The sequence below is a fragment of the Schistocerca americana genome, chromosome X (genome assembly GCF_021461395.2).
Source record: "Schistocerca americana isolate TAMUIC-IGC-003095 chromosome X, iqSchAmer2.1, whole genome shotgun sequence".
NCBI lineage: Eukaryota > Metazoa > Arthropoda > Insecta > Orthoptera > Acrididae > Schistocerca > Schistocerca americana.
Window position 1 is genome coordinate 785426491 of NC_060130.1, and position 21197 is coordinate 785447687.

Here is a 21197-nt window from a genome sequence, read left to right on the forward strand (position 1 = left end):
CCACGCATGCGAGCAGTCTGCGGCGCCTCAGTTCGGTGGAGAGTCTGACCATCAAGTTGGCTGAGGCGAGGCAGCACACACGGGGTTGATATAAGTAATATTATTGAATTGGCACACATGTACCGTGTATTTGTAAAATTTTTTATAGGGTCTTGCCGCTGTGTTTATTTTAGTCTTTGACTATGCCTATTTAGGCAAACTGTTTTATATTTGTTCTGAAGATGGTGTGGTTACCGAGGTAGTTACCAGGTAGTTTGTGCAATCGAGGCGGATTTTTCATAACTATTTCGATGATAGGATGCATTGTATTAGATTCGCTGATGACAGCGTAATCTGAAACTCTGAAAAAGAAATGAACAGAAAGCTACAAGTTCTATTAAATACTTTTAAATTATGGAAATAATAAGCGAACAAACAGTAGACGACAGTAATGGTAGAACGAAAAACACGGAAAAAATTAAATGCAATGAAAAAATTATGCCGTCAGGATTGATCAGGTGAAACAATTTTATTATCTCGATAGTATAATCGCAGAGGGTAATAGATTCTTATTGGAAATGAAGAGAAGGGTAGCATTGGGAAAACGGGCTTTTATGGCTAAGAAAAAACATTTTAACTAGCAACCATATTATTACAGATGTCAGTAAATCGTTTGCAATAACATCTGTGTGGAGTACACTGATCTATGGAAGTGGAATTTGCACTGTGGGTAACTTGGAAAGGAATCGACTCGCAGTTGCTGAAATGTGAATATGGCGAAAAATGATGGAAGTGAGCGCGACAAAAAGAAAAACGAACGTGGAATTATTAAGGAAAGTTAACGAATATATGTGTTGTTGAAGGAAATGGAAAACAGAAAAAAATTATTGGACACAACACTTTCATTATTACTAAAACGTAGACTTTGACGGCCGGAAATATCATGTCCATTATAATTATCCGGGCTGTTATGCTGTGGTCGGTTGATGAATTCTGTGTCGATTCCCAATGTTTCGTCTCCGACTGCGGGAGACATCAAGGGGGTCCGTAGCTCGATGGATGGCCCAACACACCCACTGACTCTCTACTGACTGCCGCTAAATTCCGTGTCCGCGCGCTCCCGCGCCGCGGCGTGACGTCACGTCCTTAGAGGAAATGCAGATTTTTAAACACCTGCAGTATTCCAAAGACGATGTCCTTAACGATCAGCTCCAATTAAAAAAACACGTGACGTCACGGACAGCGGCCAATTGCACTGACGTTTTCAAAACACGTGACGTCACGCCACGGCGCGGGAGCGCGCGGACACGGAATTTAGCGGCAGTCAGTAGCGAGCCAGTGGGTTTGTTGGACCTTCCATCGAGCTACGGACCCCCCTTCAAGATGTCTCCCGCAGTCGGAGACGAAACGTTGGGAATCGACACAGAATTCATCAACCGACCACGGTAACAGCCCGGATAATTATAACGGACACTTTCATTATTAACATTTTTCAAGGGACAATACTGTTACAGAAGGTAAAAGGATGGCCCAGGAAGAAGTATTTGGAAAACATGGAAAATGTGAGAACAGCATGGAATTGACAGTAGGAAGTGGTTCCATCGCAAGACTTCAACTTTCAGAATGCATATGAATGTGGTATGCTTCAAGCAGGAGTTATTGCACTATATTTTTGTGTAGGTAGCGTCACTTTATTGTATTTCTCGGAGGAATTCTGTTGTCAACATCCAACATTTAATATGCAAAAATACTCAGAGATTTGTTTCTGTTTCTCAATTTCGTACAAGAAACGAAGAGCGGAACGCCGCTCAGAGGAGCGCACAGGCGCGGGACTGACTGGTGCCGCTGCGGGCCGACTTGCGCGTGCGCGCGCGTAAGCCACCGGAGCGCAGTCTGGCGGCGAGCGCGCCCACGCCGCCCCCGCTGGAGCCGGCGGCGCCGTCCTCCGCGTCGTCGGCGGCGAGCGACTGCGCGTCGGGCGGCGCGGAGGCGGCCCGCCGCTCCAGGCGGTGCAGCAAGATTCGGTAGGTGCCCACGACGGCGCTCTTGCTCCCGCGGTCGCGGTGCTCGTCCAGGAGGTCTCGCGAGATGCCCAGTTCCTCCAGCTTCTCCAGCGCCTGCAGCTCGTGGTCGCCGCCGGCGTCCGAGTCGCCGGAGGCTGCGGCTGCGGCTGCGGCGACCTCTGCCGATCGGGGCATGCGCACGCCGCGTAGGAACTCCGACTCGCTGACGCTCTGCAGCGAGAGGCGGGACGTCGGCTCCAGCTGCAGGATGCCCACTGCAACACAACCAGCGGTCAACGTGACGGGTCTCAACCTGTGCTACAGGCAGTCTACTCGACTACATTAATCAGCTGGACTGGATATTTTCTAACAGGTGTGGGGGTAACAACAGGAAAGTTCAAATAACTTACTGGAACGCAGCCGGCTAATGCTCCGGACAACCGCCAGTATTTAGACAGGTGAAAGCTTCGTCATTTTCGAAGCGCAAGTAATGCGAAGCATCGGTGTGCTTGGCAACTTAAAAACTTTGCGGGAGGGATTGCTTCAATGAGAAAACGAAAGGCGGTGTGCTCAGAAAGCTAGCACACCGCAAACTTCTAGCGCCAATTCATAACTAAAGATAACTAACGCCTGACGATATCGATTCTTCATCCTTTCCTTTCCTTACCTCCTCCTCCTCCTCCTCCTCCTCCTCCTCCTCCTCCATCATCATCATCATCATCATCATCATCATCATCATCATCTAGAGCATATGCGTTTCGGATTTTGGTGACCGTCACAGTTATATCACTTTCGCTTATTCCAAAAGTTTCCAGCTTGTATGTGACGTCTGTGGTATCGATAGCAACGATTCCACGGAATAGTTTCTCAAGTTGGCACTACGAGAGACACAGACGACAGCGCCCTTTAGCCGGTGCTGTCGAGGTTTAAGAGCTCCGTGACTGCTTCAGCCGTTCTGATCATGTGCAGCCAGCCAGGACCCTTCGCTTCAGCATCGCACCTACGTACAAAGTTATGTAATCGTTTATCGCCTTGTTTTTGCACCAATAAACCACGTTCTAGCAGTACCGACTTGTATTACCTTTTCCCGTTCCTACCCACGCGTCGCCTCCCAGGCGGGATACAAAAACGTCCATGTCCATAAGTTTCCTAGTCAAGATGTTCTCTTTCTTTCTCGTCCTCTTTTATCATGTATCTTTGCATGAAGAATGTTCTGCAGCAGTTTACACCTGTTTCCATTAATCATTACACTGAGGTGACAAAAGTCATGGGATAGCTTTATCCACAGATACAGATGTCTGTTGTATCACGTACACAAGATATAAAAGACACTACATTGGCGGAACTGTCATTTGTGCTCAAGTGATTCATCTGAGTAGATTTCCGATGTGATTCTAGTTGCATGATGGGAAGTAACAAACTTTTAACGCGGAATGGTGGTAGGAGCTAAACGCCTGGGACAGTCCATTTCGGAAATCGTTCGGGAATTCCATTTTCCGAGATCCATTGTCTTTGGAGCATGTCGAGAATACCAAATTTCAGCCATTACCCCCACCACCGACTACAGTGGCCTATGGTCTTCACTGAACGCCGTGAGCAACGGCGTTTGCTGGAATTTTCAGTGTTAACACACAAGTTACACTGCCTGAAATGACGGCAGAAATCACTGTGGGACGTACGAAGGTGAGGCGAAATTTGAGGTTAATGGGTTATGGCAGCAGACGACCGACCTTTGCTAACAGCGCGACATCGCCTGTAGCGCCGTTCCTGGGCTTGTGACCATACCGGTTGGACCTTAGACGATTGGAAATGCACGGCCTGGCCGTATGAATCCCGATTTCAGTAGGTAAGAACAGATAACACGGTTCGAGTGTGGTGCAGACCCCACGAACACATAGATCCAAGTTGTCAACAAGGCATTGTGCAAGCTGGTGGTGGTTAAAATGGCTCTGAGCACTATGGGACTTAACTGCTGAGGTTATCAGTCCCCTAGAACTTAGAACTACTTAAACCTAACTAACCTAAGGAAATCACACACAACCACGCCCGAGGCAGTATTCGAACCGGCGACCGCAGCGGTCAGGCGGTTCCAGACTGTAGCGCCTATAACCACTCTGCCACTCCGGCCGGCAGCTGGTGGTGGCTCCATACTGGTGTTGACTGCGTTTTATATGGAATGCACCGGGTCCTCTGGTCCGAATCAACAGATTTTTAACTGGAAATGTTTATGTTCGGCTACTTGGAGACCATTTTCAGCCAGTCATAGACTTCATGTTCCCAAACAACGGTGGAATGTGTGTGGTTTACAACGCGCCATGTCATCGTGACACAGTTATTCGCGATTGGTTTGTAGAACGTTCCGAATAATTCGAGCGTCTGATCTGGTCACGCAGATTTCCCTTCATGAAACCCATCGAACGTTTATGGAACATAATCGATAGATCAGTTCGTGTACTAAATCCTGCACCGGAAACACTTTCACGATTATGGACAGCTTTAGAGCCAGCATGGCTCAGTATTTCTAAAGGGGACTTCCAGTGACTTGTTAAGTCAACGCCACGTCAAGATGCTGCACTACACCCGACAAAAGGAGGACCGGCATGATATTAGGAGGTATCCCATGACTTTTGTCACCTCAGTGTATATAGGAGAGAGGTACGAAAGCGTGGTGTAAAGTAATGCTTCCGAATTTACACTCCTGGAAATGGAAAAAAGAACACATTGACACCGGTGTGTCAGACCCACCATACTTGCTCCGGACACTGCGAGAGGGCTGTACAAGCAATGATCACACGCACGGCACAGCGGACACACCAGGAACCGCGGTGTTGGCCGTCGAATGGCGCTAGCTGCGCAGCATTTGTGCACCGCCGCCGTCAGTGTCAGCCAGTTTGCCGTGGCATACGGAGCTCCATCGCAGTCTTTAACACTGGTAGCATGCCGCGACAGCGTGGACGTGAACCGTATGTGCAGTTGACGGACTTTGAGCGAGGGCGTATAGTGGGCATGCGGGAGGCCGGGTGGACGTACCGCCGAATTGTTCAACACGTGGGGCGTGAGGTCTCCACAGTACATCGATGTTGTCGCCAGTGGTCGGCGGAAGGTGCACGTGCCAGTCGACCTGGGACCGGACCGCAGCGACGCACGGATGCACGCCAAGATCGTAGGATCCTACGCAGTGCCGTAGGGGACCGCACCGCCACTTCCCAGCAAATTAGGGACACTGTTGCTGCTGGGGTATCGGCGAGGACCATTCGCAACCGTCTCCATGAGGCTGGGCTACGGTCCCGCACATCGTTGGGCCGTCTTCCGCTCACGCCCCAACATCGTGCAGCCCGCCTCCAGTGGTGTCGCGACAGGCATGAATGGAGGGACGAAAGGAGACGTGTCGTCTTCAGCGATGAGAGTCGCTTCTGCCTTGGTGCCAATGATGGTCGTATGCGTGTTTGGCGCCGTGCAGGTGAGCGCCACAATCAGGACTGCATACGACCGAGGCACACAGGGCCAACACCCGGCATCATGGTGTGGGGAGCGATCTCCTACACTGGCCGTACACCACTGGTGATCGTCGAGGGGACACTGAATAGTGCACGGTACATCCAAACCGTCATCGAACCCATCGTTCTACCATTCCTAGACCGGCAAGGGAACTTGCTGTTCCAACAGGACAATGCACGTCCGCATGTATCCCGTGCCACCCAACGTGCTCTAGAAGGTGTAAGTCAACTACCCTGGCCAGCAAGATCTCCGGATCTGTCCCCCATTGAGCATGTTTGGGACTGGATGAAGCGTCGTCTCACGCGGTCTGCACGTCCAGCACGAACGCTGGTCCAACTGAGGCGCCAGGTGGAAATGGCACGGCAAGCCGTTCCACAGGACTACATCCAGCATCTGTACGATCGTCTCCATGGGAGAATAGCAGCCTGCATTGCTGCGAAAGGTGGATATACACTGTACTAGTGCCGACATTGTGCATGCTCTGTTGCCTGTGTCTACGTGCCTGTGGTTCTGTCAGTGTGATCATGTGATGTATCTGACCCCAGGAATGTGTCAATAAAGTTTCCCTTTTCTGGGACAATGAATTCACGGTGTTCTTATTTCAATTTCCAGGAGCGTATGTGAAAACTCTTAAACACTTTAAATGAAAAAAAAACTTTATTAGCATTCTACATCTCTATTCTTCACGTCTACATATTTATTTCTCAGCATAGTCACCCTGGCATCGAACACATCACTCAGCGAGGGGCCAGTTTGTTGAAACCGTCACTCGTGAGTGTTTGACTATGTTGACGGAGCCACAACCTTACCTCTGCTTGCACCGCATCGTCACTATCAAAGAGAAGTCCTGAAGGTGTTCTTTAAGTTTTGGTAGCAGATGAAAATTGTACAGGGCAATTTCGGGACCTTATGGAGGATGAGAGTGAACTCAAGGGGTCGGATTGTTGCAGATGTCGCAGATGTGGCATTTTTATGGTAAAGGAGAAGGTGCTTCATGTGTGAACGAACTATGAATTCGAAACTCGAATACAGCATGGTATTTCTTAAGTACCGACATGGTTACGTTACACACCGCTATGCTACTCGCTACAATTCGGAGCCGTCTAGCGGCAGGGTCTTGCAACTTGCGTCAGGGAAGCTGGAAAGTGACATGTAATGCCTCAACAGATATTGAGAACAGAATAAAAAATCCGGAGGCAGCACTTTTCAGATGTCCTCACATGTTTTTTTTTTTTATTTTACTGCGTTCTCGACATCTTTCTTCATTTTCCGGAGAATGTTGTTATTTGTAATTTCATCTGTCCATGATACACTTAGCATTTACTTATACAACCACATCTTAAATGCCTCAAGTCGTTTGCACGTTGCCTATATTAAAGTTCAAAACGATGGTAAATTTGTACCGTCATAGAAGTCTTAATTTTGTTTCGATTGAAAGGTTTTAGCCCTTAAACACATTAACCACTTTTTTTTTTTTTTAAAGCGCGTCTCTAGCTCTCTCAATACGGACATCAATTTCTTGCACGTTTCCCAGTTTTTGTTATAGTTGGTTCATAGACATGAAGAGCTGCTTACTTGTTCAATAAGTTTACCAATGACGTACAGCTGACAGTCTGATATGTATTTTTTTGCTGATGACAATTTTGTGTTGCTTAAGTTCGTGGTGAAATATTGATTAACAACGGGTGAATAGGTAGTGCAAACTCTCTCCCTCCGTAGTTCGATCGGTGGGAGGGAGGGGGGAGGGAGGGAGGGGGGAGGGAGGGAGGTTGGAAGGAGGGAGGGAGGGAGGGGAAGGAGGGGGGAGGGAGAGGGAGGGGAGGGGCAGAGAGAGAGAGAGAGAGAGAGAGAGAGAGAGAGAGAGAGAGCAGGATTCTAGGTCGAATTTAAGTCAAATCATCATCTCCATTAAACTATCATGTGGCCTTATAAACAGACCCAGATGTATTTGCTTAAAAGTCTGCCGGGAATCCTGATCTCTCACGGGTAAAACTACGGAGGATAAAGTTACCGCTTTTTGCTCTCTTGTTGTTAATTAGTATTTCACTATGAATGACGTCTGGCGTTGGTTGTATTTGCTTACGACGTGGCGCTAGTGGATTTCGATGTGTGTTGTCTTTCTACATACGCAGTCTTTTGCTTCCTGATTCACGCAGCCTATTTCACCGTGCGTTTAAGTTGCTATGCACAGCCGTCTCTCGTCTCATTTGTGCCTTGAAAATGACAGGGTGTTCTGCTGAAATATCCCAAGCTGTCGAGGACGTCAGCTGTCTGCATTTAAATGTATTATTTGAACATTCTATACGCCAGGAAACGCTCAAGTTTTACACCTATAGGAAAATAAAAATGCATAAGGAGATCAGAATCATGTCCTTACGGAAATTATTGCTAAATGCAGTGGATACTGAGTCCCTTCTGAAAGATGAGTTTATCGAAAGCAGACGTCGAACTTGTGCAGGCATGAGAAAATGAAAATTTCAGAGATATGAATAATTGAGTGTAATTGTAAATGTTCAGAAGATGAACTTTACTTACAAGAAGAGGATCCCGTCGACGATTCTGCAAATTTACTAATGACTACATGTAACAAGGAAGGTTTCAAATGATTTTTACGCCTTTAAGTGACCTCTTCGTCTCAAGAACAAGTTGATTTTTCATAACCTTATCAGTATTTATCTGTCTTTCAATGTGCAGAAACTGTTTTAATTTCATGATTAAGTGTTAGCTTCCAAAAATGTTACGTTTTCCAAGAAAAGAGGTACCAGGAATATTTATTTTTAAGAACGACAATGGGGTTAAATTGCCTACATATTAAAATAATTTCGCTATTCAAGGAGGTCTGACGAAGGCTATTAGGAAAGTAACGTCCGACCGTTCGCGAAATGGAAACCACTATGAAAATCAAAAATGATTTTTTGCAACAGTTAACTACACTTTGCAGGCTACTTCCCTACTTAGTCGCCACTCGGACTTACACATTTGTCGTAGTGTTATACCAACTCTCTAATACCCTCTTCATAGCACGCAGACGCCCGTGCTTTCCACCAGCCGGCCGTTGTGTCCGAGCGGTTCTAGGCGCTTCAGTCCCGAACCGCGCTGCTGCTGTGGTCGCAGGTTCGAATCCTTCCTCGGGCATTGATGTATGTGATGTCCGTAGTTTAGTTAGGTTTAAGTAGTTCTAAATCTAGGGGACTGATGACCTCAGATGTTAAGTCCCATAGCGCTCAGAGCGATTTGAACCATTTTTTCTTTCCACCAATTCACTACGCTGGTCTACAGCTCATTGTCTGTGTTAAAATGTTGTCTTCACGGCCAGCGGTTCATATGACCAGAGATGAAACTCAGGTGGAGTCAATTACGGGCTGTATTGTGGGTGATCAAACATTTCCCATCGAAAACGCAGCAGGAGCACCTTCATTGCCCCTGCAGTGTGCGACCCAGATTTGTCGTGAAGAAGGAAGCGCATGACAGTTACGTGGGCTGCCTGACATCAGGTTGCATCAGGTTAAATCTCTCAGCCGGCCGTGGTGACCAAGCGGTTAAAGGCGCTACAGTCTGGATCCGCGCGGCCGCTACGGTCGCAGGTTCGAATCCTGCCTCGGGCATGGATGTGTGTGATGTCCTTAGGTTAGTTAGGTTTAAGTAGTTCTAAGTTCTAGGGGACTGATGACCTTAGAAGTTAAGTCCCATAGTGCTCAGAGCCATTTGAACCATTTTAAATCTCTCACCAGGCCCTCATACTTGGCGGGAAACATTATTTTCATGCTATCTTCGCGTGCTCACTGTGAGCTCGCAACTGAAAAGAGCAACGTGATGCGATCGATGGGCATACTAGAGACGCCCAACACATTTGTGCAAAGCTTTACCGGATTTTGACTGTGGTTTCCATTTCGCACCAGGTCAGAGGAGCTATTTTTCGGAGAAAACGCCTAAGGAGCCTGTGGCAGGGAGACGGCCGGAGTCACTGCATTTTGCAGTAATTTTCACGTCACAGTACCACCTGTCTGAGATGCTCCTGTAGAGTGGGACGGAGAGTTCACATCGTCGTAATTACGCATCACGAAGTAAGCGCCACATACAAGCCCGGAAGCCTTTCCACGATTAAAATTGACGGAAACGAGCTCGGAATAGTATCTTATGTTAATCCAACTTTGTGCTGACAAAAATCCTCAACAACTGGTCTTGAATGGTTTTGCGAGCTCTTGTCGTAGGTGGATTACACTTGTTTACCTTTATTCTAATAAATCTAATGTAACTGATCACCATAAATCGTTCTCGATGCCTAATTCTGAATATGTGCCGTTTGTGAATATTACCAAGGGGTGATTAGCGATGGTATTGTCGTACACTGTTGAAACTTTTCGCTTATTTGCGACATGACATTCCATCTCTGTGTGTTGAGAGTTCGCATCCAGTCTATGAATCAAGAGTTGATAACCTGCAACTATATCTACGTTTTGCAAACATTTTGTATTATAGTGACTGATGTGCACACCAAAATGTCTTGAAGTAATAGCCTCAAATAGCTATAGAAATTCTCTACCTCCTCGTTTGCATCTACCGTAAATAGTAAGAATCATATTACGTTAAACTATGGTACGCCCGACTCTGATGTTCAAATGTGTGTGAAATCTTACGGAACCTAACTGCTAAGGTCATCAGTCCCTAAGCTTACACACTACTAAACCTAAATTATCTTAAGGGCAAACACACACACCCATGCCCGAGGGAGGACTCGAACCTCCGCCGGGACCAGCCGCACAGTCCATGACTTCAGCGCCTGAGACCGCCCGGCTAATCCCGCGCGGCTCGCCCGGGTCTGCTATTGCGTTTAAGGATGAGTCAGGTTTTTCGCTAAGAAGCCTTTAATATACTTCCGCAACTTCCCTAATATTAAATAAGCACGAGCTTTGTTAATATGTGCAGAAGTTGTGATCTTTATGGCTTTAGAAGCGATACGATGGCTATTAGTGGACACTTGTACGTAGTTTCTCTTATACACATCTACTTATCTATACGACTTACCGTGAGGATTTTGCCTAGCAATAACTTGTTATTTAGCACAAGAATATTATCTCTGTTACACGGGTGCCAGCATATGAACTTTAAGCATACCACTGAAGCTATGATTGGTTCTTATATGGCTCCACTAATAGCGAGGAGATACTACATTTCCTGGGAATAAATCAGTTCTGCTTATGATAATGAAAGAAAAATCCTTTTTGCGTAGATAGACTAAGAAATGTCATTTAGTAGGAGCTCGGGGATATTCCGTCGAAGGGTCACACTAACGCAGTGTGAAAATCACCTATCATAAAGTCTGTACTTGAGAAACTAGATGCTTACTTGGATTGTGTTTTTATATATATGCTAATATTCCTCTTTGCATTTTCGTTATCTGTCAGTGTTTCATTACTATTCAACATGCCAGCTAAAATGTTGCAAATTTTAAAAAGCTGTAGATTCTACATAGGTTGCAGAAATGCAAACGACGTGTCCCAAACTGCGAGAGGCCGTACAAGGCAGAGCGCGTCAAGTTAATAACTCTCGGTGCGTCAAGCTGTCGGATCCAGTCAGGGCGGTCGACTCGTCTCCGTCCTCGGCTTCCCGGCTGCTAGGCGCTGCATCAGTTAACGTAACCTAGAATCCAGTCGGCTCATACGAAAAAAATACACTGTACGAAAGTAAACCATTATTACTCTTCATATTCTAATACTGTACGATGACTGGTTGCCCCACGCAGTAATCAATTTGCAAAAGAAGGAAAGTAAGCGTTTAACGGTCTCTCGCATAGAAAACCTAAATCTGGAGGGCCAAACGGCGTCAATTTGAAACCCTCTTTTTCCACACGGTACTTCAAGTTGTAGCACCATTTCTTTCATTATGTCTCGTGTGTGGAGAGTGGCTACTTACACTACCGGCCATTAAAATTGCTACACCACGAAGAGGACGTGCTACAGACGCGAAATTAAACCGACACGAAGAAGATGCTGTGATATGCAAATGATTAGCTTTTCAGAGCATTCACACAAGGTTGGCGCCGGTGGAGACACCTACAACGTGCTGACATGAGGATAGTTTCCAACAGATTTCTCATACACAAACAGCAGTTGACCGGTGTTGCCTGGTGAAACGTTGTTGCGATGCCTCGTGTAAAGAGGAGAAATGCGTACCATCACGTTTTCGACTTTCATAAAGGTAGGATTTTAGCCTATCACGATTGCGGTATATCGTATCGCGACATTGGTGCTCGCGTTGGCCGAGATCCAATGAATGTTAGCAGAATGGAATCGGTGGGTTCAGGAGGGTAATAAGGAACGCCGTGCTGGATCACAACGGCCTAGTATTACTAGCAGTCGAGATGACAGGCATCTTATCCACATGGCTGTAACGGATCGTGCAGCCACGTCTCGATCCCTGTGTCAACAGATGGGATTGTTGGCAAGACAACAACCATCTGCACGAACAGTTCAACGACGTTTGCAGCAGCATGGACTATCAGCTCGGAGACCATGACTGCGGTTACCCTTGACGCTGAATCACAGACAGGAACGCCTGCGATGGTGTACTGAACGACGAACCTGGGTGCGCGAATGGCAAAACGTCATTTTTTTTGGATGAATCCAGATTCTGTTTACAGCATCATGATGGTCGCATCCGTGTTTGCCGACATAGCGGTGAACGCACATTGGAAGCGTGTATTCGTCATCGCCATACTGGTGTATCACCCGGCGTGATGGTATGGGGTGCCGTTGGTTACACGTCTCGGTCACCTCTTGTTCGCATTGACGGCACTTTGAACAGTGGACGTTACATTTCAGATGTGTTACGACCCGTGGCTCTACCCTTCATTCGATCCCTGCGAAACCCTAAATTTCAGCTGGATAATGCACAACCGCATGTTGCACGTCCTGTATGGGCCTTTCTGGATACAGAAAATGTTCGACTGCTGCGCTGGCCAGCACATTTTCCAGATCTCTCACCAATTATAAAACGTCTGGTCAATGGTGGCCGAGCAACTGGCTCGTCACAATACGCCAGTCACTACTCTTGATGAACTGTGGTATGGTGCTGAAGCTGCATGGGCAGCTGTACTTGTACACGCCATCGAAGCTCTGTTTGACTCAATGCGTATCAAGGCCGTTATTAAGGCCAGAGGTGGTTGTTCTGGGTACTGATTTCTCAGGATCTATGCACCCAAATTGAATGAAAATGTAATCGCGTGTAAGTTCTAGTATAATATATTTGTCCAATGAATATCCGTTTGTCGTCTGCATTTCTTCTTGGTGTAGCAATTTTAATGACCAGTAGTGTACTTTCAAATGAGAAATCTCGAACAGTACAAGCTTAACACGATTGATCATGACAATAAACACATGACTTCGCTATAAGTTTCACTGTGCTGAAAATAAACACTATGAGGTCTTTTAAAAAATTCTTAATTTCGCACCAATGGTGAGCTGGAGCGAAATGTGGCTCTGATCCCTGCACACGCCTGTGTTTAATGTGTAACTGGCGGAAGTTTAATCGCTGTATGTCGCTTAGTTATTTTTCAGTGTTGTATTGAGTAGAACGTTGCGTTACACAGTTTGCGAATTTAGAGATCGCAGAGTTAGAGGAGCAAGGTGTCTGCATTAAATTTCGCGCGAAACTCAAGAAAACCTTTACAGAGACTCACCAAAGGATGCGGAAAGTCTATGGTGATGACTGCTGAAGCCGTACTCGGTGTTACGAATGGTTCACTCCGTTTAAAAATGGCCGGACGGAACTTAAAGATGACCGTCGCTCAGGACGTCTTTCGACGTCTACCGACGACGTTCATGTCAGGAACGTCAACGAAATTGTGGGTGCCAATTTAAGACTGAGTTTCCGAGAGATTGCAGAAGAATATATCATTTCAGTCGATCATGTCATGAAATCCAGACACAGAATATTGGAATGCATCATGTCGCTGCCAAGATACTCCCATGACTCATGAGTAAAGGCCAGAAAGATCTTCACCTAGCTATCTGTTAAGTGCTTTTCGATCGTGCACAGGAGAACGACATGTTCCGAAATAGGATCATAACTGGTGATGAGACGTGGCTCTACAGTTATGATGCTGAGACCAAAGTGCGGTCTTCACAATGGGTCGGGATAGTTTCTCCAAGACCAAAAAAGACTCGTCAGGTCAAATGTCAAAGCCATGCGGACAGTTTTTTTTGATTCTGAAGGATTAGATCATCATGAATTCATGGCACAGGTAGAAACTGTTACTCGATGGTACTATCGGGACGTGTAGCGACGCCTGCGATAAATGTCAAAAGGAGACGGCCTGAAATGTGGTGAGAGAATTTATGGCTCTTGCATCACAGTAACGGTCTCTCACATTCATCCCTGTTGGTGCGTGACTATTGCACAAAAAACGAAAGCACTGTGCTGCCTCATCCTCCGTACTCTCCAGACCTGGCCCCTGCGACCTTTGTTTTTCCTCCAAAGTAGAAAACCCCATTGAAAGGACAAAGATTTGCAACTACAGACTAGATAAAAGAAAATTCTGCAGACAGCGTTTCGTGTGGTCCAGAAAGAGGCATATCAAGACTGCTTCCGGAAGTGGAAACGGCTTTGGGAGCGGTGTATCAATTGTAGAGGAGAGTTTTTCGAAGAAGGTCACGCACAAAAATAAACGGCAAACATATACAAAATTTGTGGACGAAGTTCTGGAATTTTCTGAATAGACCTCGTAAAAAAAAGGAGTGCTACGAAGGAATTATCGGAATGGGATGGAAATCTGTAGACGTGATGTACATGTACAAACAAACAAATATCAAATTTCATAAAAATTGGATGGTTTATTCGCGAGAAAGTGCTTAACAAGTTGAGCAAGTCAATAACGCGTTGATCCAACTCTGCCCCTTATGTAAGCAGTTATTCGGCTTGGCATTGATTAATGGAGTTGATGGATGTCCTCCTGAGAGATATCTGCCAAATTCGGTCCAATTGGCGCGTCAGATCGTCGAAATTCCGAGCTGGTTGGAAGGGAACTGTCCGCAATGTTCTAATCATTCTCGATTGGAGAGGGGCCGGCCGCTGTGACCGAGCGGTTCTAGGCGCCTCAGGGCGGAACCACGCTGCTGCTGCGGTCGCAGGTTCGAATCCTGCCATGGACATGGATGTGTGTGGTGTCCATAGGTTTAAGTAGTTTTAAGTCTAGGGGACTGATGACCTAAGATGTTAAGTCCCATAGTGCTTAGAGCCATTTGAACCATTATCGATTGGGGAGGATCCTGCGATCTTGCTGGACAAGGTAGAGTTTGGCAAGCTCTTAAACAAGCAGTAGAAACCCTCGCCCTGAGCGGGCGGGCATTATATTGCTGAAATGTAAGCCCAACTTGGTTTCCCATGACGGGCAACAAAACTGGGCGCAGAATATCGTCGATTTGCCGCTGTGCTGTAAGGATGCTGCGGATGGCAACCAAGGTGGTCCTGCTATGAAAAGAAATGGCACCTAAGACCATCACTTCTGGCTTTTGGGCTTACGGCGGATGGGAGTAATGTTGGTAGCCTACCGCTGCCCGCGGCTTCTCCAGACACATCTTTAGCCTGGAATCTCATTGACTGGATTAGAATGGCCTTCAGTGAAGAGTCACATCGAACTGAGCCTGATTTTGTTGCCAACAAGATCGCCGGATCTCTCTCAAATTGAGGACGTTAGGAGCGTTATGGACAGTGCCCTCCAACAAGCTCGCGATTTTGAAAATCTGACGCACAAATTGGACATCCAAAAACTCTGTTAATCAGTGCCAAGCCATACAGCTGCTTACATAAGGGCCACAGGTGGAGAAATGCGTTGTTGACTTGCTCAATTCGTGAAGGTATTTCTCTTGAAAATTTCGTCATATTTTTCTGAAATTTAATAATTTGTTTGTCTGTCCTTGTACATCAGATCTACCGCATTCCGTCCCATTCGGATAATTCCTTCGCGTCGTGTCTTTTTTTTATTTATTTATTTTTTTACTTACAATGTATTTTCTACATCTACATGATTACTCTGCAATTCACATTTAAGTGCTTGGCAGAGGGTTCATCTAACCACATTCATACTGTCTCTACCATTCCACTCCCGAACAGCGCGCGGGAAGAACGAACACCTAAACCTTTCTGTTTGAGCTCTGATTTCTCATATTTTATTTTGATGATCGTTCCTACCTATGTAAGTTGGACTCAACAAAATATTTTCGCATTCGGAAGAGAAAGTTGGCGACTGAAATTTCGTTAATAGATCTCGCCGCGACGAAAAACGTCTTTGCTTTAATGACTTCCATCCCAACTCGCGTATTATATCTGCCACACTCTCTCCCCTATTACATAATACAAAACGAGCTGCCCTTTTTTGCACCCTTTCGATGTCCTCCGTCAATCCCACCTGGTAAGGATCCCAATTTTATAGAATGGTTTGTGTAGACGTGGCAAGATACCCATGTTCGGTTATATTCTTCGATGGAACCAAACTAGCGATAAGCTTAGAGAAATTGTTCACTGGCGTTGCCTCAGTGTTGAATAGCTATGTCTAGAACTAGTGTTTCTCAGTACAGGGTACCTCTAACGTTTCAGTGAAAACTAAAAGACATGCGGAAAAATGACACTTATCAGTGGACATAGCATGTTTCAAATTTCCGAACTAGTTCTCGCGTGCTTAAAGGCAATTCAGTGAACAGAGTTTCAGAACGGGCTGCTGTCATTGTGCCTTCCAGGGCAGCAGCAGCGACTTCAGTGAACTGTGTACACAGATTGACGTTTAGTGTATCTCAAGCGATTCCCATACAGAGCACCTGTACCTACTATAGATATAAACCCATCCAGGCGATAGTAGTGTCACCTAGCGACTGAGAACGGCTTTGCCCTACTAACAGTGTGTAGTAAGTTACCTGTGAAATGCTTGCAGGCTGGTGAGATGTGCGACTGGGAACGGCTTTGTCATACATACTAACAGTGTGTAGTTCGTTATCTGTGAGTTGGCTGCTGCTGTTGAGGCATTCGAGTGGGAACGGTTTTGCCCTACTAACGGTGCGTAGTTACTTACCTATGAGCTGATTGCAGGCTAGTGAGACGCGAACTGGGTATGGCTTTGCCCTACTAACAGTGTTTAGTCAGTTACCTATGAGCTGCTTGCAGGCTGGTGAGACGAATGGTGGCACGCTGTAGTTACAGTCAAGTATCTGCTTCTTCAGCGCAGCGACGGTGTGCGCCTTGAAAGGCATCTGCCCCGTCACCATGAAGAACAGCAGCACGCCGAGCGCCCATGTATCGACGGGCGCGCCCACGTACGACTCATCGCGGAACAGCTCCGGCGCCGCGTATGGTGGTGATCCGCAAAAAGTCGTCAGCTGCTGCTCTCGGCCTGTCAAACATAAATCGTAGAGTTGTTCGCTGCATATATGACGTAGTATGTGGGAGGATTGCCGGTAGGATCGGTAGCATTCGTAAGGAAAAAACAAATGAATGTGTAAGAGAGAATCTGGGAGCCGACGTTTTTCTTTGTTTTTCTTATTTATTCGGCTGTTTGTTTTACTCGCTGTTTGAACCCATATGGTAAATTCGTACTTCCATATAACTTTAAATGGAGGAGAAAAGGTCCAGTGAACATGTGTCCGGCAGTGGACGGTGTGCGTGCAATGACAACAAATCGTCCCGGAACACAGTACAGAGTTGCATCGCATTCTCGTCACAACAAATTTTCAAAATCGTCTCCATGGAATGCACCGCACACGTTCACACGTCGCATCATGCACCGCTGCACTCTTTCGCACGTTCTGGGATTTCCCAGAATAGTGTCACAATCGTCGTGATCACGCTGTTGAAAGGTTAGCACTTCAAGAACAGGTTCAGCATACGCAACGCTTTTCAGATGCCCCCACAGGTAAAAATCCAGAGTGGTTATATCCAGCAATCCAACAAGCCATGCTAAAGGGCCTCCGCATCCTATCCGATGTACCAGGAATATGATGATGTGTCGTCGAAAAGTAATGCGGAAGTGGGATGGTGCTCCGTCATGCAGAAACCACGTAACTTATCGTACTGTCAAAGGCACATTATCGAGCAGCAAGGAAAGAGTATTCCGCAGGAAGATCAGGTACGTTCCTCCGTCGACGCGTTGTGGAATAATAACTGGTCCAAGTATGTGGTCGCAAGAATCCCTGCCACCACACCGATGCTAAACCGATGCTCAAGAGAAGACTCAATCACTCACGGAGGATTGATTGTAGCCCACAGATGACGATTATGCAGATTAATGATACCAACTCTGGTGAAGACTGCTTCACCGGCAAAGAGGACTGACGACAAATATCCCATAATTGCGATGGTCTGGTGTAAAAACCATCTACAAAATCCTTCTTGTAGAACGAAATCCGCTGCTGAGAAACCTTGCACTCGTTGCAGGTGATAGGGATAGTATCGGTTATCATGTAGGATACAAATAATCGTGCTTTGGCTCACACCACTTTGGCGGGCCACTTGCCTGGAACTTGTACTAGGGTTCGTCTCAGTGTCCTGTAGAAACCGGTCCTCCAAATCTGATATACGTACAATCCACCGCCTCCACGCACGTTCGCCTGCCTGATAAGGACCAATGATCACACATACGCCCAAAAATGGCTTGAAATGTTGTGTGATGTCTTTGGTGTCTGTGAAGGTACTTGTTTTGGTATAGTCATGCTACAACTCGACCGTCTCCATCTGCTTGGCGGTACACAGACACTCTCTCGGCTTGTTCTCGACATGAATACCGGAATGTTCGGATGCTTACAGCACGTTGTGTCAATCACACAGGCAACACACAAGGAACACAAAACACGTGGTTAGAGGAACTGTCATTCGTCAGCGCCATCTACCGTGAAAACGTCGCAATTTCGGACACCTGTTCACGGATCATTTACTTCTCCATTTCCAGTCAAGAATCTATCATTGCAGTTTATTCATTTTGCTGATGTTCACCCTGTAGAAACTGGACGAAGTATTGAAGCGATATCTGATATATTTTTGTTTTGAATTTTTTATTTTTCCTTTTGTTGACGATATTGCGTTTTCTAGCGCTGTGAGATAAATCTGTATTGTTGCTTTTTTTATTTTTACCACAACATCCCTCGGTTTCACGTTAGAAATCAATTTTCGAATAAAACCTTAATTAAATATTAACAGTTCCACTTTTACTGAAAACACTACTTACTTTTATGTAACATACACGAGGATAACAATACAAAACAAAAATGTTCCGTAGGTTACCCGGCCCTATGTATATCCTTACTCAGTATCTAGAGGGTTCACAGCTTCCGGTTTTTGGGGGAATCTAGTAAGACACTGATCGCATACGTAAATAAAGCGAACGATATGAGGTAACATCCGATAGACATGCAATATCTCTAACGTACAGGTAATGCGAGCACGACCTTAACTGACCAAAGGTGCTAGGCCGGTCGCTGTGGCCAAGCGGTTCTAGGCGCTTCATTCCGGAACCGCGCTGCTGCTACGGTCGCAGGTTCGAATCCTGCCTCGGGCATGGATGCGTGTGATGTCCTTAGGTTAGTTAGGTTTAAGTAATTCTTAGTCTAGGAGACTGATGACCTCAGATAAGTCCCATAGTGCTCAGAGCCATTTTGAGCCAACGAAATGTACTAGTAAAACTATTGTAATCTACACTTGCTTACGACAGACTGCGGTAGCCTTCGGTAGTTTTACAACTCCAATGGCAGGTTGCTTAACCAAATTCTGCAGTTATTGGAAGTTTAACAAACTAAAGATAGGTTTCAAAATTTTGTTGACAGTGGAAAGGTTTTCCCTCAAAAGCCTATTGGTCGGGTGGTCTGCACTCTCATTCGAAAGGAAAAGAATTCAAGTATGCTAAGGGAACAAAATATTAGCCACCACCTCAAGAGAATACACTGGTCGTTTTGGAGCGCTGTGGATGGTGTAGAACTCGTACCAGTCTGCATTGCTACCCTACGCCGTTATCTTAAATCATGGCAGTGAAATGGTGCGTAAGTGCCAGTCAGTTGCATGGAATCATCGCTGTGAGCTGGGTCGATGTCAACGTGTGACAGAACGGTGACGTGTTTATACGTGCGCCTGACTACACTGTGAATGAAATTGCTCGATTTGCTGATGCGTCAATGCGGACCGTACAGCGTGTCTACAATGAATGGTGTACCACCCACAGCCATGTATCGCAGCGTAAAAACAGTCATAGTAAAAAGATCTCACTGAGGCCTCCAGTAGATACGAGAGACACCCACGCCCACAGAGGATGTCATACGGGTACAAACAAAATCATGGAAAAATGTTGTGTCACATCTCCTTTTAATCACAAGCGCTGAGTGGTCGCATATTTTAACTCGGTATGGTCAAATTGTGGGATATGATGGTTAAAATATTCACGAAATTATCTGGTATATCATCAAACCAAAAGATTAGTGCAGATCATACATTTTAACGCAAAAGCCCATAGACTGTAAGGTATATAGTCCGAATATAAAATTTCCGGACAAAGTGGCGTAGTGGTTAAAATACTGGACTCTTTTCGCCATATTTCCTTCGAAAAGAACAGGGACGAATTCCATCCCTAGCTTAGTCTAATCTGAACTTTTCCTCTGTCTGTAATGACTTCGTAGTCGACAGGGTATTTTATGAGCATAGGATAATTAAGTTCAGTACTCAGGCGAAATGTAAAAACAATAATGTTCATTTCAATAATCTCAGTGATATAAATTTGGGCGAGTTTCGTACGATACACAAATAAATTAAGAGCTGTGACTTATTTCTGACGTCAATAGCCTTCTGGAGTGAGTTACATTTTGACTTTGTATTTATACGACTGTCTTCCTCCGCAGCTAAGTGCTCAGCGTTTCTGACTGCTATGCGGAACGGAGCGAGGTAGCGCAGTTGTTTTCATTGGACTCGCATTCGGGAGGAAGACGGTTAAAACTCGCGTCCGACCATCCAGATTTAGATTTTCCATAATTTCCCAAATCGTTCCAGGCAAATGCGGCTCGATTCCTTTGGAAGAGAACGGCCGATTCCCTTCCCAGTTCTGGACCCAGTCCGAGCTACTGCGCCGTCTCTAATGACCTCGATGTTATCGTGACCTTAAACAAAATCATCCTTCCTTTGTTCTTCCTGCTACGCTTAGGACCCGGATTCGGCTCCTGGTACTGAGAGGGATTTATCCGCCGTATGAGGACTGGATCGCAGTGATTTCAGCCTCGTGTTACTAACTGAGGAGCTATTTGAGTGAGAAGTAGTGGCTTCCAGATCTGGGAAGCTGACACTGGTGGGGTTAGCGGTGTACCAATCCCATCCTCTGTAACACCGCATCCAAATGACGTCACTGCTAGAGGATGACACGGCGGCTGGTCGGTGCTGAGTCAACGGCGACATCACATAGACCAAGTTTCGCTGACAGTTCGCCACAGGTGTACCACACTTACGTCCAGTTTACGCCTGAAGTAATCACGCCTTTATATTTATAAGACTGCCTGCCTCCGCAGCTAAGTACTCAGGTGAAATGTAAAAACAATAATGTTCACTTCAATAGTGTTATGATGAAACTAATCTCAGTGATATAAATTTGGGTGAGTTTCGCACGATACATAGGTGGGAGCACCCTGTTAATGATTAACTCCTTGCCAAAAAGCAATATTGACGCACGGTCCGTTAACAGAATTTAACCGTCCGCTAATTTCC

The 21197-nt window shown here is 46.0% G+C and overlaps 1 protein-coding gene across 7 annotated transcripts in view; it reads right to left on the reverse strand.

Moving 5' to 3' along the window:
• Positions 1-1445: 1445 nt before the first annotated feature.
• Positions 1446-21197, reverse strand: part of LOC124555410 (serine/threonine-protein kinase NIM1) — a 510029-nt gene continuing 490277 nt past the window's right edge. For 3 of the 7 annotated variants that reach the window (XM_047129309.1, XM_047129310.1, XM_047129311.1), the window contains 2 exons: positions 16618-16860; positions 1451-2257 (listed from right to left, as the gene is read on the reverse strand). In XM_047129309.1, coding sequence (XP_046985265.1) covers positions 1788-2257; positions 16618-16860 — 713 coding nt within the window. In that variant the 3' untranslated portion in view covers positions 1451-1787. Of the gene's footprint in view, positions 2258-16617; positions 16861-21197 lie in introns of all 7 variants that reach the window. The other 4 variants (XM_047129308.1, XM_047129313.1, XM_047129307.1 and 1 more) reach the window with 3 other exon arrangements.